The 15,333-nt window shown below is 41.2% G+C and overlaps 1 protein-coding gene across 6 annotated transcripts in view; it reads left to right on the forward strand.

Annotated features, from left to right (window-relative positions):
* The first annotated feature begins 912 nt into the window (after window positions 1-912).
* The window catches only part of SEC22A (SEC22 homolog A, vesicle trafficking protein), a 160,043-nt gene continuing 145,622 nt past the window's right edge, over window positions 913-15,333 (forward strand). For 3 of the 6 annotated variants that reach the window (XM_020985971.2, XM_020985970.2, XM_020985972.2), the window contains exons 1-2: window positions 914-1,088; window positions 13,452-13,652. In XM_020985971.2, the coding sequence (XP_020841630.1) occupies window positions 13,471-13,652 (182 nt within the window). In that variant the 5' untranslated portion in view covers window positions 914-1,088; window positions 13,452-13,470. Of the gene's footprint in view, window positions 1,089-11,546; window positions 11,638-13,451; window positions 13,653-15,333 lie in introns of all 6 variants that reach the window. The other 3 variants (XM_020985967.2, XM_020985976.2, XM_020985966.2) reach the window with 3 other exon arrangements.

Consider the following 15,333-nt stretch of genomic DNA (forward strand, 5'->3'; position numbering starts at 1 on the left):
TTAGGGTTTTTTTTTTTCCACTTACAAAATGGTGGAAAGCAAGACCTTCACTATCTCCCTCACAAGGTGGTTAGGAGGACCAAATGAGGGAGTGCACACAAAGTCTTTTGTAAAATCCAAATGACGCTATGAATGTCAGTGATGATTAATATTGTTATGAATCAAATATATTTCTGTCAGTTTTTTTAAAAAAAGAAAGTAAGCAGCTTGAGGGCAGGTAACAGCTCTCTTCCTGCTTGTGTTTGTATGCCAAGTGCTTAGCACAGTGCCTGGCAGTCAGTCAATAAGCATTCATTAAGCCCCTACTATTTTTGGGGGGGAAGGGCACCCTACAAAAACCTGGGAATATAAAGGCAAAAGACAGTCCTTGCGCTCGAGTAGCTCACACAGTAAGTGCTTAAAAAATGCTTGTTGACTTGACTTTGCAAAAAGGAGGTTCCCACAAATGACTAATAGTTGGGGACTGGGCAGCTGGACCCTACTGCGTTTGAGAGATTGTTTAGGTGCCCCATATTTTAAGGGGAAAGGAAGGCGACTGTGAGAGGAGTGCATTGTAGTTTGGTTGGAGGAGGACTGGATCAGAGTCTGGAGAATCAGGCAATGCTAGAGGTGATCTTAGCAATCACCCTGGCCAACCACCATCCTTTTAGGGATGGGGAAAGAGGCCAGGAAAGGATGTTCTAGGCCTTCTCAAGGGTTGGGAAGGAGAAGGAGGAGGCGGGGAAGAGGGTGAGTGGGACGGAGAAAGGGAGGTAGGGGGGGCGGTGGATGCACTACTAATCTGCACCTCTCACGTGTGTTTGGAAGCTAGGGTGTCATTGCGCATGTGTGGAAGCGCGCGCACGCGCTGCAGTTGGCAGGGCGCAGACCGCGGCTTGGAGCTGGCAGAAGAGGGGTTGGGGGAGGGAGGAGGAGGAGAAGGAGGAGAGTTACTTTTTACCCCGCCCCTCGTGCCCCACCCCGCTCAATGCGTGCGACGTGACGGTTTGCCCAGGCACCCCCAACACTACCCAGGGGCGAGAGCGCTCTCGGGTCCCATGATGCATCGCGTGCCGCGTCTCGCAGAGCGGCGGCTTGCAGCTCAGCAGGTAGGCCTCCGGCCTCGGCCCTCCCTCTTCGCGAGGGCCCCCCCCACCTCCGATCGAGGGGCCTGGCCCCACCCTTCTCTTATCCGCCCCAGTCCGGGTGCCCCCAGCTGTCCCCTGTCCTTCCTCCCTGGCCTCCCTTCCCCATGTCGTGTGACCCTCCAGGTGACGGGAGCCTCATTCCCGCCCGCGCCCACCCCGTCAGCGACCCGGCGTGGTGAAGGGGGTAGGGGAAGGAAGAGGGGAGAACCGTGTGTGTGTGTGTGTGTGTGTGTGTGTGTGTAAGTAAATCATTGTGGCAGCGTGTAGTGTGCAAGTTTGGACGCGAGATTGTCAAGCAGCTGGCACCGGCTTCGTCATTTAATTCTGCCTCCGTTTACAAAGGGTCAGTTCAATTTAGTAAACATTTATTAAGTGCCTGCTGTATGCCAGGCACAGAGCTAAGCACCGGCGATACAAAAAGAGGCGAGAGACTGCCCCTGCCTTCAGGGTGCTTACAATCTAATGGAGGAAATAACATGCAAACAACTATCTACAGAGTGGATAGATAGGAAATAGAGAAAGCACTAGAATTAAGAGGGATCATTAAAAGCTTCCTGGAGAAGGTGGGATTTTCCTTGTGATATGGAGGAAGCCGGGGAGGTCAGCAGTTGGAGCAGAGGAAAGGGAGCGTCCCAGCCACGAGGGGCCGCCAGAGAACATGCCCGGAGCCAAGAGATGGAGGGTCTTGGGATTGTTAGAGGCCGCTGTCACTTGGGGAGGAAAGTGTAAGAAGACTGGAAATGGGGCGAGCTTAGGAGGGGCTTTGAACTTGAGACAGAACGTTTTGTGTTTGCTCTCAGAGGCCAGAGGAAGCCCCTGGAGTTTGTTGAGTAAGGGGGTGGGGGAGGTGGGGGTGACAGGAAGCTCTTATGTAGGAGCCAGACTTTGTACCGGGTGGGTGTTGAAAGACTGAAGGAAGACACACCTGCTTTCAAGGAGCTTGGATGTCAGCGGGTGGGATTGAGGCCCTGGAAGACAAACCTAGATCATGATGATAGGGAAAGTACAGTTAGAGGCCGAAGGAGAATTCCAAGTACGGGCTGCCTCCGAAGTTTTCGTGCAGTTTCAAGTTATTAAAAGCGTATATTTAAAGTTATTAAAGCAACACCGGCCCTGGAGTCAGGAGGACCAGAGCTCAAATTCGGCCTCAGACACAAAACACTGTGTAGCAGTGTGACTCTGGGCAAGTCACTTAACCCCAATTGCCTCACCAAAAAAAAATTACGGAAAAAAATTAGTTATTAAAGCTTAAAACTTACCTAAGACTTTTGGAACACCTGCTGTGCTTTTCAACTCATCAACTAGAATCTATGAAGCACAAGTACTGCTTGGTACTTGCTCTGCTGGGCTGAGATACAAAGATAAACCCTGCCCTCAAGGAGTTGATATCGTCTGGAGAGAGGAGTGAAGGAGTAGCAGGTATATAAAATAAGTATGAAGAAAATAGATTAAAATTAGATACAAGGTTAATTTTGGGGTCAGTTGGGGGGGGGGGGGAAAGGCACTAGCTATAATAAAGGAGCCAGAAACTAACTCATGTCACTAGGTTAAGTTTTGAGGGAAGCTTTTCATTTCAAAAGGCAGAGATAAGAAGGAAATGCATTCTAGGCCTGCAAAGGCACCAAATTTATTAAAAGCATACATTGTAGTTTGTAATAGGCTTAGAGCGGGACCATAATATCATAACAGTACCTCACGTTTCTGTAGCATTTTAATAATACCTTCTCAGATCTCCTTTGCACTCTGGCACCCCTCTGCCCAGATCTCTCTCTTCTTCCTTCCTCTTCTTACATCACTGAAATGCTTTTTGGCATTTTTTTTCTACTTCACCATTGTCTCATATGAAGTGGCTCTTCTTGCCAAGAAAACCTTCTTCAAGCACAACTGACCCCCCTTCTATCCCATCCTATCCCTTCCCATCCTCTTCAGCAGATTGCCCAGTCATCCCCATTCTCTTACTTATTTTCAATCCCTCCTTGTTTACTAGTCCCCACTGCCTACAAACACACCCATGTCTCTCCCTCAAAAAACTCTTATTTAATCCATACATCCCTGCTAGATAGTATTCTATATCATTTTTTTGTGTGACTAAACTCATTGAGAAGGCTGTTAACAATTGATGCCTCCACTTCCTTTTCTCTCACTTTCTTCTTAACTCCTCATCGTTCAACTGAAACTTTTCTCTCCAATTATTCCTTAATTGTCAAATCTAAGGGCCTTTTCTTAGGCCTTATCCTTTTTTACCTCTCTGCAGCCTTTGATGCTATTGAGCATCTTCTTGATACTCTCTTCTCCCTGGGTTTTCATGACACTGTTCTCTCTGGTTCTCCTACCTGTCTGACTGCTCTTTTCTATCTGCTTTTTTAGTTGTTTATCCAAGTCATGCCTACTAACTATAGATGCCAAGTCTTGATCCTAGGCCCTCTTCTCATCTCCCTCTTTACTGTTTTGCTTGGTGATCTCATGTTCTCCCTTGGAATCAACAGTCATCTCTGTAAATGATTCTCAGATTTATTGATCTAGTCCTGACCTCTCCTGACCTTCAGTCTCTTGTCTCCAGCTGCCTAGTGGACATTTCAAACTGAATATTTTGTAGACATTTTAAGCTTACTGTGTCCAAAAATGAACTCATCTCCCCAACCCCTCTCCTCTTCCTAACTTCTCTATTTCTGTTTGAGGGTGCCACCTTTTTTCCAGTCACAACCTAGGTGTCATCCTTGACTCCTCTTTCACTTTCCCCCACCCCCAACCCCATATCCAATTAGTTGTTGAATCCTGTTATTTCTGCCTTTGTAATCTCTCTCTTATGTGCCTCATTCTGTCCTCAGATACTGTGGTACGAGCCCTTATCACCTCATGCCGAGACTTGCAATACAGCTTTTTGGTCTGTCTTCCTCAGATCTTTCCCCATTACAGTCTCCACCTTTGCTCAGCTGTCACATTGATCTTCCTAAAGTATTGAGTCTGACCATATCATTCTACCTCCTACCCTGCTCGTTCAGTCAACTCCAGGGGCTCCATACTGCCTCCAGGATCAAATGTAAAATCTTCTGTTTGGCTTATAAAGCCCTCTGTGACCTGGCCTCTTCTTACCTTTCTGGTATTTTTACTTACAACCTTACAGCCCTCTGTGTACTCTGCAGTCCAGGGACACTGGCGTCCTTGCTGTTTCTTGCACATGATACTCCCACCTCCTTGCCCTGAGCATTGTTACTGGCTGCCTCCGATGCCTGTAACTCTTTCCCTTCCCATCTCCACCTCCTAGTTTCCTGGCTTCCTTCAAGTCTTACCTAATATCTCACCTGCTGAAAGGAACCTTTCCCAATCTCACTTAATGTTAGTGCCATTTCTCCAATGTTTGATTGTTGGTTGTCTCCAATTTTTCCGTTTATGTCTTGTTTTGTGTGTAGTTGTCTTAGACTGTATGCTCCTTGAGAATACGGACCATCTTTTGCCTTTATAGCTCCACTGCTTAGCACCATCTCTGGCACATAGTAGGCACTTAATAAACTTAATAACTCTAATTGACAAAGCACTTTGAGGGAGATACTACAAGCATTTGCAAATAAAATTGAGTCTCAGAGAGATTAAATGATTTGCTCAGTGCCACAGAGTCTAGTAGGTGTGAGAGCCAGGATTCAAACCGAAGAATTAAACTCGAGTATTATGCTACTGCTCTTTTCACACCAACCTAATTGCAGCATCTTACCTTTCCTTCCTCCTCCGTCTTCTCCCTTCCTCAAAGAAAGGAATAGCACTAGAGTGGGAAGCATTTGTAGACATACATTGAGTGACGTCACATAATATGGGTTCTGTGATTGATAACTAAGCCCAGAATTACAGAATATGTGTGAGTGAAGATGTGGGCGCAAGAGGGACAGTAAGAGATGTCCTGAAGTTCAAGTTAAAAGAAACTGGTTCTGGGAACAATGCTTTATATATCATCTAAGACAGTGAGAGTAGGATTGTGGATTTCACCTTGTCCTTTGGTATATTTTTAGAGTGTAGTCTTTTATTAAGATGAGGATTCTGCCTGATCTAATTTTGGTGATTTCCACTCTTGATTCTATGAAACCTCTGGAGGCTAACTCAGCCTTAAGTGTCAGTTATGGGATTTCTAGATGTGGCACAAGGGAGATATAAAAAAATTAACTTTGCAGTCATAGGAAGACCCTGAAGTGGCTGAATGAACCTGCTGATGGACAGTATTTTTTGTTTTCTATAACTGTGAAACCAGGGCACAGGACTTTTATGCAGCTTTTTTAAATGGTGGGTAATTCAGTATTGAGGGAATGAGGAGTTAGCTCCCCACTGTTGCCTATGTAATAATAGTTGACATAGCACTTTGGAGTTTACAAAAATTACATCAGTTATCTAATTTGAGGTGCCCCACCAAAAACAAACAAACAAAACAAAACCTTATGAGTTAGGTATTACAGGTTTTATCTATGTTTTACAAAGAAGAAAGGTGGGGCTAAAAGGTTAAGAGATTTGACAGTAATCACATAACTAGTGTTTGAGGTGGGAATTGTTCTCAGCTCTCTTCTGATTCCCTAATCCAGTGTTCTTTCCTCTACGTTGCCTGCCTCCATGTAGTCATAGAAACGTCCTTGTTTGGGCCTGGAGTCAGGAAGACCTGAGTTCAAATTTGGCTTCCGACACTTAATAGTTATGTGACCCTGGGCAAGTCACTCAATCTCTATTTGCCTCAGTTTCTTCATCTGTAGAATGAGGATAATAATAACACCTGTCTGCCAGGGTTGTTGTGAGGATCAAATGAGATAATAATTGTACAGCACTTACTAAGTGCTGTGTAAATATTAGCTATTATTATTACCTCCCAGAGTTGTTGAGAGGATCAAATGAGATAATATTTGTGCTTAGCACAGTGCCTAGAACATAGTGGGTGCTTGTTGTTCAGTTATGTTTGATTTTTTGTGACTCCATTTGGGATTTTTGTGGCAGAGTATAAACTCCAAAGCAGTGGAGTACTTTGCCATTTCCTTCTCCAGCTCATGTTACAGATGAGGAAGCTGACACAAACAGGGTGAAGTGACTTGCCCAGGGTAATATCATTGATAAGTGTCTGAGGCTGGATTTGAACTAGTTAAGATGAGTCTTCCTAACTCCAGGCCTGGCACTCTAGCCACTGCATCAACCTGCTATATCCTTATTTCCTTCCCAGTCCCTCTTCAAACTGTTGCTGGTGGGGAGGTATGCCATGAATTAGGTACAGGATGATTCTCCTTAAGGGAGCACTAGAGCCATGTGCCTCTCATGGGAGTGAGCAGCTTCCTTTGTTTTGTTTTGTTTTGTTTTTGGAGAGAAGGAGTCAAAAACTAGAGTTTTTGTCAAAAACTTTTGTATTAGTCAAAAACTAATACAATCAAGACTTTTTATCAAAAATTGTTTGTGAGCTTCTGGAGCCCTAGACAGAAATTGCAGAGTAGGTAAAACTTATATTTAGAACTTTTAGGGAAGATATTTTGGTTAACTGGTGAGAGAAATGGAGTACTTTCCTGGTTTTCTTTTTCTACCATTAGCCATAATCACCAACTAATTATGTAGGAAGAATAGGGTCATGTTTTATTGGGAGGGACAAAACATAGTGAGTAGGGTATACAAGATAATTTGAGGTGGGAGAGAATATTAACTTTTAAGAGAAAAGAATGTTTTTGATTTGCTACTGAAATTTTGAGAGGTTACCAGTCTTTGGTCTATTAGCTTTACATTATGGAGATTGCTTAACTTTGTTACAGAAAAGTAATTACTAGTAGTTATTGCTAGGAAAGGAACTCCAGGGTAGTGTATGACTTCTCAAAATTAGAAGGGTCTTCAGAAATCTAGTCCAACTTATTCACTTGGCCAATCCAGCCTTTGCTCAAAAACTTACAATATGAGGAAACCTACTACTTAAAAGAAGCCCATTTGTTAACTTTTGGATAGCTCCAGCTCTTAGGAAATTTTCTTTACGGCAAGCCTGCATTTACCTCTTTTATTTTTCCTATTTCTGCCCTCTGGGGCCGAACTTAACTAATCTGATTTCTTTCACATGATAACTATTACATCAGTCTCTTTTTTCTTCATCCACTCTCTTGTCTAGTTTAAACACTGTCAGTTCATTCAGTTGATCCTTGTATGCTGTGAACTTGAATCTTCTCTCTCATTTATCTCTTCAGGTCCGCAGATTCATGAACTCTAGTCTCCCATTGCTGGCTGGACATTTCCACACCCCATTAGCACAGGGATTCTTAACCTGGGGTCAATGAACTTTTTTTTCTCTTAATGCCATTATTTTATGCATTTAAAAACATTCTGAGAAGGAGTCCATAGGTTTCACCAGACTGTTAAAGAGGTCCAGGGGGCAGAGCCAAAATGGCAGAGTGAAAGCAGTGGCTTACTTGAGCTCCCCCCCCAAACTCCTTGAAAAACCTGTAAAAAAATGGCTCTGAACAAATTCTAGAGTAGCAGAACCCACAAAAAGACAGAGTGAAACAAATTTCCAGCCCAAGACAACTTGGATGGGTGATTAGAAAGATATCTTGATCCTGGCTGGGAGAGGAACGCAGTTAGGTGTGGGCCTCAGTGAACGTGGAGCAAGCCTCAGAGGACTGAATCCTAGGCAGCTGTGGTGCTTTCCAGACTTCTCAACCCACAAACACCAAAGACAACTTAGAAGGTTGTAGGAAAAGCCTGTGACTGTTCCAGCCCCAGCCCCGGCTGCAGCCCTGGGGTGGCAGCTCCTTCTGGAGCTTCCAGCCCATAAGGGGGAATTGAGTGGCTGATTAGAGGGGGATTTCAGGGACCTCTTGCTGGAGCTGAGGCAGGATTCCCTTGCTTTGATTGTGCTTGGGATCTGGGTCACAGTTCTGGGTGGTGAACCTGGGGTGGAGGAGGAGTGCTGGCGTGGTGGAGCTTGTAGTGGTGGTATAGAGAAAATCCTCCTGCCAGTTCCAAGGCAGAAAAGAGTGCTTGTGGTCACTCATAGACTAGAGCAAAGGCCAGGAAAGGAGTAAACACCTCACCTTTGATCATACCACCTTGGGAGAGCTGAAAACTTACAGGTCCCTAGAAGTATCTCTGAAAACAGCTGCACAAAACCCCCAAAGCTTGAGACAGTACATTCTCCACATTGGAAGCAGACCCCTACCTTAATAAAGAGTTTATAACTCAAGTAATTGGCTGGAATCATGAGCAAACAGCGCAAAAAAATCAGACCATAAATCTTTCTTTGGTGACAAAGAAGATCAAAACATACAACCAGAAGAAGACAACAAAGTCAAAGCTCCTACATCCAAAGCCTCCAAGAAAAATATGAATCATGTCCAGGCCATGGAAGAGCTCAAAAAGGATCTTGAGAAGCAAGTAAGAGAAGTAAAGGAAAAACTGGGAAGAGAAATGAGAGTGGTGCAAGAAAAAAAACAAGTTGACAGCTTGCTAAAGGAGACCCAAAAAATTACTGAAGAAAATAACACCTTGAAAAATAGCCTAACCCAAATGGCAAAAGAGGTCCAAAAAGCCAATGAGGAGAAGAATGCCTTAAAAAGCAAATTGGCCAAATGGAAAAGGAAGTCCAAAAGATTACTGAAGAAAATACTTCCTTAAAAATTAGAATGGAGCAATTGGAAGCTAGTGACTTTATGAGAAATCAAGACATGTAAAACAAAACCAAAAGAATGAAAAAATAGAAGACAATGTGAAATATCTCATTGGAAAAACAACTGACCTGGAAAATAGATCCAGGAGAGATAATTTAAAATTATTGGACTATCTGAAAGCCATGATCAAAAAAAGAGCCTAGACATCATCTTTCAAGAAATTATCAAGGCAAACTGCCCTGATATTTTAGAATTAGAGGGTAAAATAGAAATGAAAAGAATTCACCGATTGTCTCCTGAAAGAGATCCCCAAAGGAAAACTCCTAGGAATATTGTAGCCAAATTCCAGAGTTCCCAGGTCAAGGAGAAAATATTGCAAGCAGCCAGAAAGAAACAATTCAAGTATTGTGGAAACACAATCAGGATAACACAAGATTTAGCAGCTTCTACATTAAGGCACCGAGGAATATAATTCCATAGGGCAAAGGAGATAGGATTACAGCCAAGAATCACCTACCCAGCAAAACTGAGTATAATCCTTCAGGGGAAAAAATGGATTCAGTGAAATAGAGGACTTTCAAGCATTCTTGATGAAAAGACCAGAGCTGAATAGAAAATTTGACTTTCAAATACAAGACTCAAGAGAACATGAAGAGGTAAACAGGAAAGAGAAATCATATAGGACTTATTAAGATTGAGCTGTTTACATTCCTGCATGGAATGATGATATTTGTAACTTATGAGACCTTTGTCAGTATTAGGGTAGTTGGAGGGAAAAAATTATATGTATGTATACATAGATAGATAAATAGAGGGCACAGGGTGAGTTGAAGATGAATGGGTGATATCTGGAGAATAAAAATAAGGGGCAAGAGAGGTTTATACTGGGAGAAGGAAAAGGGAGAGGTAGAATGGGGTAAATTATCTCACATAAAACAGACAAGAAAAGGCTTTACAGTGGAGGAAGTGGGGGAATGTGAGAGGGAATGAATGATTCTTATTCTCATCAGATTTGGCTTAAGGAGGGAATAATATACACCCTCAATTTGGTATAGAAATCTATCTTACCCTACAGGAAAATAGGGAGGGAAGGGGACAAGAGAACATGGGAATGCTAGAGGGGAGGGCAGATTGGGGGAGGGGGTAATCAGAAGCAAACACTTCTAAGGAGGGACAGGGCCAAAAGAGAAAATAAAATAAGTAGGGGGCTGGATAGGATGAAGGGAAATATAGTTAGTTTTCCACAGCATGACTACTATTGAAGTGTTTTGCATGACTACACATGTATAACCTGTATCAAATTGCTTCCCTTCTCAATGAGGGTAGGTGGGGAGGGAGAAAGGGAGAAAATTTGGAACCCAAAGTTTTAAAAACGAATGTTAAAAAATTGTTTTCACATGCAATTGGAAAATAAGATATACAGGAAATGGGGTATAGAAATTGGTCCTGCCCTACAGGAAAATTGAAGAGGAAGGGGATAAGAGAAGGGGGGGCAGAGATAGAAGGGAGGGCAGATTAGGGGAAAGGTTATTCAGAATGCATGCCATTTTGGGGTGGGGGAGGGATGAGATGGGCGGAAAATTTGGAACTCAAAATATTGTGGAAGTGAATGTTGAAAACTAAAATAAGTTAAAAATAAATTAAATTTTAAAAAAGTTTAAAAAAGAGGTCCATAGCACATAAAAGATTAAGAACCCCTACATTAGCATCTGAAAACTCAGCAAACATGTTCATAATTAGACTCATTATTCCCCCAAACCTGCTCCACAAAACTTGTCTGTTTTGTTGAGGGTACTACCATGTTGTGGGCACCTAGGCTTGCTGCAACTTTGGAGTCATCTTTAACTCTTCACTCTCAATTCCCCATTTTACTTGTCTAAACTTGTTAATCTGAACTTGGCAGCATCTCTGGTATCCGTCTCCTTTAACACTGCCGCTACCCTAGTTCAGTTCCTTATCACTTCTCACCTAGACTATTACGATAACTTTCTAATTACTCTCCCTGCTTCCATCCTTTTCCTTTCTCAAGCTATCCTCCGAATTAATATTAACTAAAACATAAATCTGACCTTGTCACTCTGCTGCTCAAAAATCTGTAATGTCGCCGTAGTGTATGTCTGGCTCCCACTAGCCTTTCCAGACATTTGTATTTACCACATTTGTATGCACCCCTCACTCCCCCCCCATTCCAGCTAAACTAGCTTACTAATTGTTCACCAAATTTCACATTCATCTCCTGCGTCTGTGCCTTTACACGAGCTGTCATCCATACTTGGAGTGTACTCCCTTTTTATTTCTACCTTTTTGAATCCCTAGGTTCTTTAAAGGCTCAGGTTGACTTCCCAGCTACTCACTGAAGATAGTCCTGTTTCCCCCACTTCTTAGTGATTGCTCTCATTTCTAATGATCTTGTATTTCCTTACTATGTACTTACTGGTTTTGTTCCCCTAACCAAATCTTAACTCCTTGGCTACTTGAATGCAGGAACTATTTTTTTTTATTGTCAATACTTAGCACAATACCTTTAAGCAGACACTTAAACAAGGTGTTGCAGAATATATAGGCAGGAGGATGTGAGGTACAAATTCTGCCTTAGATAGTTGTTAGCTGGGTGCCTTTGGCAAGTCATTTAACCATTGTCTCAATTTTCGTGTCTGTAAAATTAGGATAATAGCATCTGCCTCATAAGGTTGTTGTGATAAAATCAGATAACAAATGCAAAGCACTTTCTAAAATCTTCAAATACTATATAAGTATTGTTACTTATGTCTGTTGAATAGGCCGCTCCAATAGAACTATTAATTGTCACATTTAATTCTAGAGGCATGGCAGCAAAAGTAAAGTGAAAAACTATGCTGCCCTTCCTTTCAGAGTAATAATCCTGTCCCCCAGATGTTTTGAGAAGAAAATCAGTAAGTGCTTTTTAAAAAATATATATATTTTTATGCTTTGTAGAACATTGCCCCCATTTTTCACTTATTTCATTTGGGTTTAATTGCTGGGGGGAGAAAAGGCAATCTAAAATCTAATTTTGCTACTGATTTCTCTATAAACTTTGGTTAGTCATTTTAGTTAAAAAAAAAAGATGAAAATCTCAAATGAATGGAAAAGAATGATGATGGTGGCAGACTAGGACTCAGTTTATTTTAGAGTAAAAATATATAAAAGGGGAAACTACAGGTGAATTTAGTGTATTCTTGAACCTCAGGTAATCCAGTCATACATAATAGGTTAACTTAATTTTCAAATCAGTGACCCTCATGGGGTCTGGTCTCTCTTCAAATCTCTGTGGGAGAATCCTAAACTTAGTTATGACTTTCATTTTTTGAAGTACTTTAGGGCTTAAAGTGCTTTCCCACAGTAGCCTTGTGAGATGGGTTTACTTAGAGGTAACCGAAGCTTAGAGAGGTGAAATGTGTCCCCTTTGGCACACAGCTAATAAGTGTTATACGCAGAAAACCCAGGTTTTCTGATTTAAAGTCTATCACCTTTATTGACCTGACCTTGCAAGATATTTGAAGATTAATTCAACCTCTTAAATACTTTGAAGGGAAAAAAAAACTACCAGCCTTCCAAAATTTTCCCAAAACTATTACATTACCTGGGCAAAACTATCTGTTGTTATTTATGTAAGATTTGATGCATGTTGTTGATTTTTGATAACCTGAAAAGGAAAATATACAAAATAGGACATTATCTTTTCCTGCAACATCCTCCCCTCTTAGAGCACCACTATCCTAGCCATTGAGATTAAAAAGCAAATTCTGGAGCTCTCATTTTTTTACTCCTCATATCCAATCAGTTGCCAAGTCTTACCAGTTTTAGTTCTATGACATATCTCCCATTTGTTTCCTCATTTCCATAGTCACTGTGATGTTTCATGTCTTTATTGCCTGTCTCTTGGAACTTTGCAATAGATCTTAGTGATTTCCCAAACCTTTAATCTTTTCCTTTCATTCTGTCCTCCACAAAACTGCGAAATTGATAATCCTAAAATACCAGTCTGACCATGTCATTGCCCTAATCAATACACTTAGTGGCTTCCTCTTTCTAGATAAAATGCAATTTCTGTTTGGATTTTAAAGCTGTTTACAGTCTGACTTGGGTTAACCTTTCTGGGTTTATTGCATGTTACTTTCCTTCATGTTCTCTGCATTTCAGTCAACAGCTTGCTTGTTGCTTTTTCATATATAACATTCTGTTTTCTGTCTCCCTTTGTTGGCACAGGTGTTTTCCCTCATTCTAGAAATGTACTTCCTTCTTATCTCAGCTTCATAGAATTCCTAGTTTCCTTGAAAGCTCAGCTCAGCATGTGCCTCCTCCTACAGGAAGCATATCCTAAATTCTTCAGTTTCCAGTGTTCTTCCCCTGAAAATTATTGTATATATTTTGTATTAACTCATCTGTGTTCATGTTGTTATAGTGTGTGTCCACTTATTTGTTCTCCCTCAATCCCCCTTCAGGAACTGTTTCAATTATATCTTTAGTACTCCTAGCACCTAGTATGTTATGTGGCACATTAGAGGCTTTTTAAATAACCGTTGCTGAATGAATGGATAAATGCTTAATTTTAGTCTATGGGTCATGTTTGATCTTGTAATCTGTAAAATGTATATAAAATGAAAAAAGTTATAAAAATGGTTATTATGATTTACTGAGAAAAATTTCAAACTAATATTAAAACAAATACTTCTTTGACTTTTGTGCTATCTGATTTTTTTTTTAGGTTTTTTGTGTTTGTTGAAATGTCTATGGTTTTATCTGCTTCAGTGGTTCGTGTACGAGATGGATTACCGCTTTCTGCTTCTACTGATTATGAACAAAGCATGGGAGTGCAGGAATGCAGAAAATATTTTAAATCACTCTCGAAGAAACTTGGTCAGCTTCCTGATAGATGTACACTGAAAACTGGACAATATAATATTAAGTAAGACTTATGCTTTGTGCATTAAAGTATTTACCTGATTGTCATTTTAATGAAGTTTAAGTAGTTCTGATACAAATTTGTGTTTTAATAAATTCTCAAATGGATCCATGATCTCATCAATTTGGATGTTTGTTCCAACGATGTAGATCGCAACCCATCTGTGCTTGCCCATACTGTACTGCTCTTGTCCATGTCCTGCAATAAATTCATAGCAGGAGAGGTCCACCCAATGTATTAGAAGCCTTTCACAGTTTCTCGTGGCATTTTGAGTATCTGATTATATTAAGAAAGTTCAGGATAATTCACATCAACAACCATCTGATCCTGAGCCTACTACAATAAATTTAGAAATCATTATTCTTTCTTTGGAATCTCTCTTACCGTTCCTAATTTACATTTGGCTTTTGAAGAGATTTAATTTTAGTAGATTACACATTTTCCTTTCTGTAAGTGAATAAATCAAGGATTTATTGAGCATTTACTCTATGTCCAGCATTGTGCTCTGTGCTTGGGGGAGGTGGGTGATCCAGAGAAGTCTTGTGTCTGCTGCCAAGGAGCTTATAGTGATAATAGTAAATGAGACAAACCTAAGGTGAATAAAATTGTTATAAACTGTGATGATGCAAACTGTGCAATTCAGTGCAACACATTTCTATTAAGCAACTCTCATGTGCAGAACGCTATTTTGGATGCTGGCTACTACTGTCATAGAAGCTCAGGAAAAGATTAGGAGGCAGTCAAATTAAAATTACATTGCTGATTTGTATGCTACAGTTTGATTTGGCACATGTGATATTGAGTTTTTTTAGGGGGAATAGCCGTGTAAATAAAGTGGGAAAATATATACTGAATTTGCTTGAGTACATCCTATAATCTAGTGAGATTATTGGTGGACAGAAAAATCAGGGAACCAACTTCGTTAAGGAGATGAGAATGATTTTTATCTTCATGGATGGGTACAAGTCTGGATTTAAATAGATAAAGGGAAGGTGCTTTGACCACAGCAGCAGCAGGTGAGTTAACTACTCTCTTCCTGCTTAGAGTGCTGTGATACTGGTGTATACTTGGGTTTATGAGGAGGTTGTCCCATTTGAAGTGGAGAGGACATGCTATAGAATGAGAAGTAAAGATGAGTAGAATGGGGCCAGATTATTGGAGAATTTTGAAAGCCAGGCTGTAGAGTTTGTACTTGATATAGCAGGCTGCTATTATAGTTTCGCAAGCAGGAGAATGACAGTAAACACAATATATTAGGAAAATTAATGTGGCAGCAGTATCTAGGATGTATTGAAGGTGGGGAAAAGAAAATAGAAGTGAGGAGCCAACTTGGATGCTGTTAATATGCCCTAATCCATAAGCCCGTAGCACTAAGGCATTGTTGATGACTATATTTTCCCATTTTTGGTTAGAAAAATATGGTTATTGTTGCAATAGAGGATGAAAGATGATTCTTATGGGCAGCTAGGTGGCACAGTGGATAGAACACTGGCCCTGGATTCAGGAGGACCTGAGTTCAAATGTGGCCTCAGACACATAACACTTAATAGCTGTGTGACCCTAGGCAAATCACTTTACTCCATTGACTAGGCCCCCACCCCCCACCCCCCAAAAAAAGAAAGATGATTCTTAAGTTTCTGGCCTGGGAAGACTGGAAGAAAAGTGCTGTCATTAGCAGAAATGG

The sequence above is a fragment of the Phascolarctos cinereus genome, unplaced genomic scaffold (genome assembly GCF_003287225.1).
Source record: "Phascolarctos cinereus isolate Bilbo 61053 unplaced genomic scaffold, phaCin_HiC Scaffold_726;HRSCAF=1367, whole genome shotgun sequence".
Taxonomy (NCBI): domain Eukaryota; kingdom Metazoa; phylum Chordata; class Mammalia; order Diprotodontia; family Phascolarctidae; genus Phascolarctos; species Phascolarctos cinereus.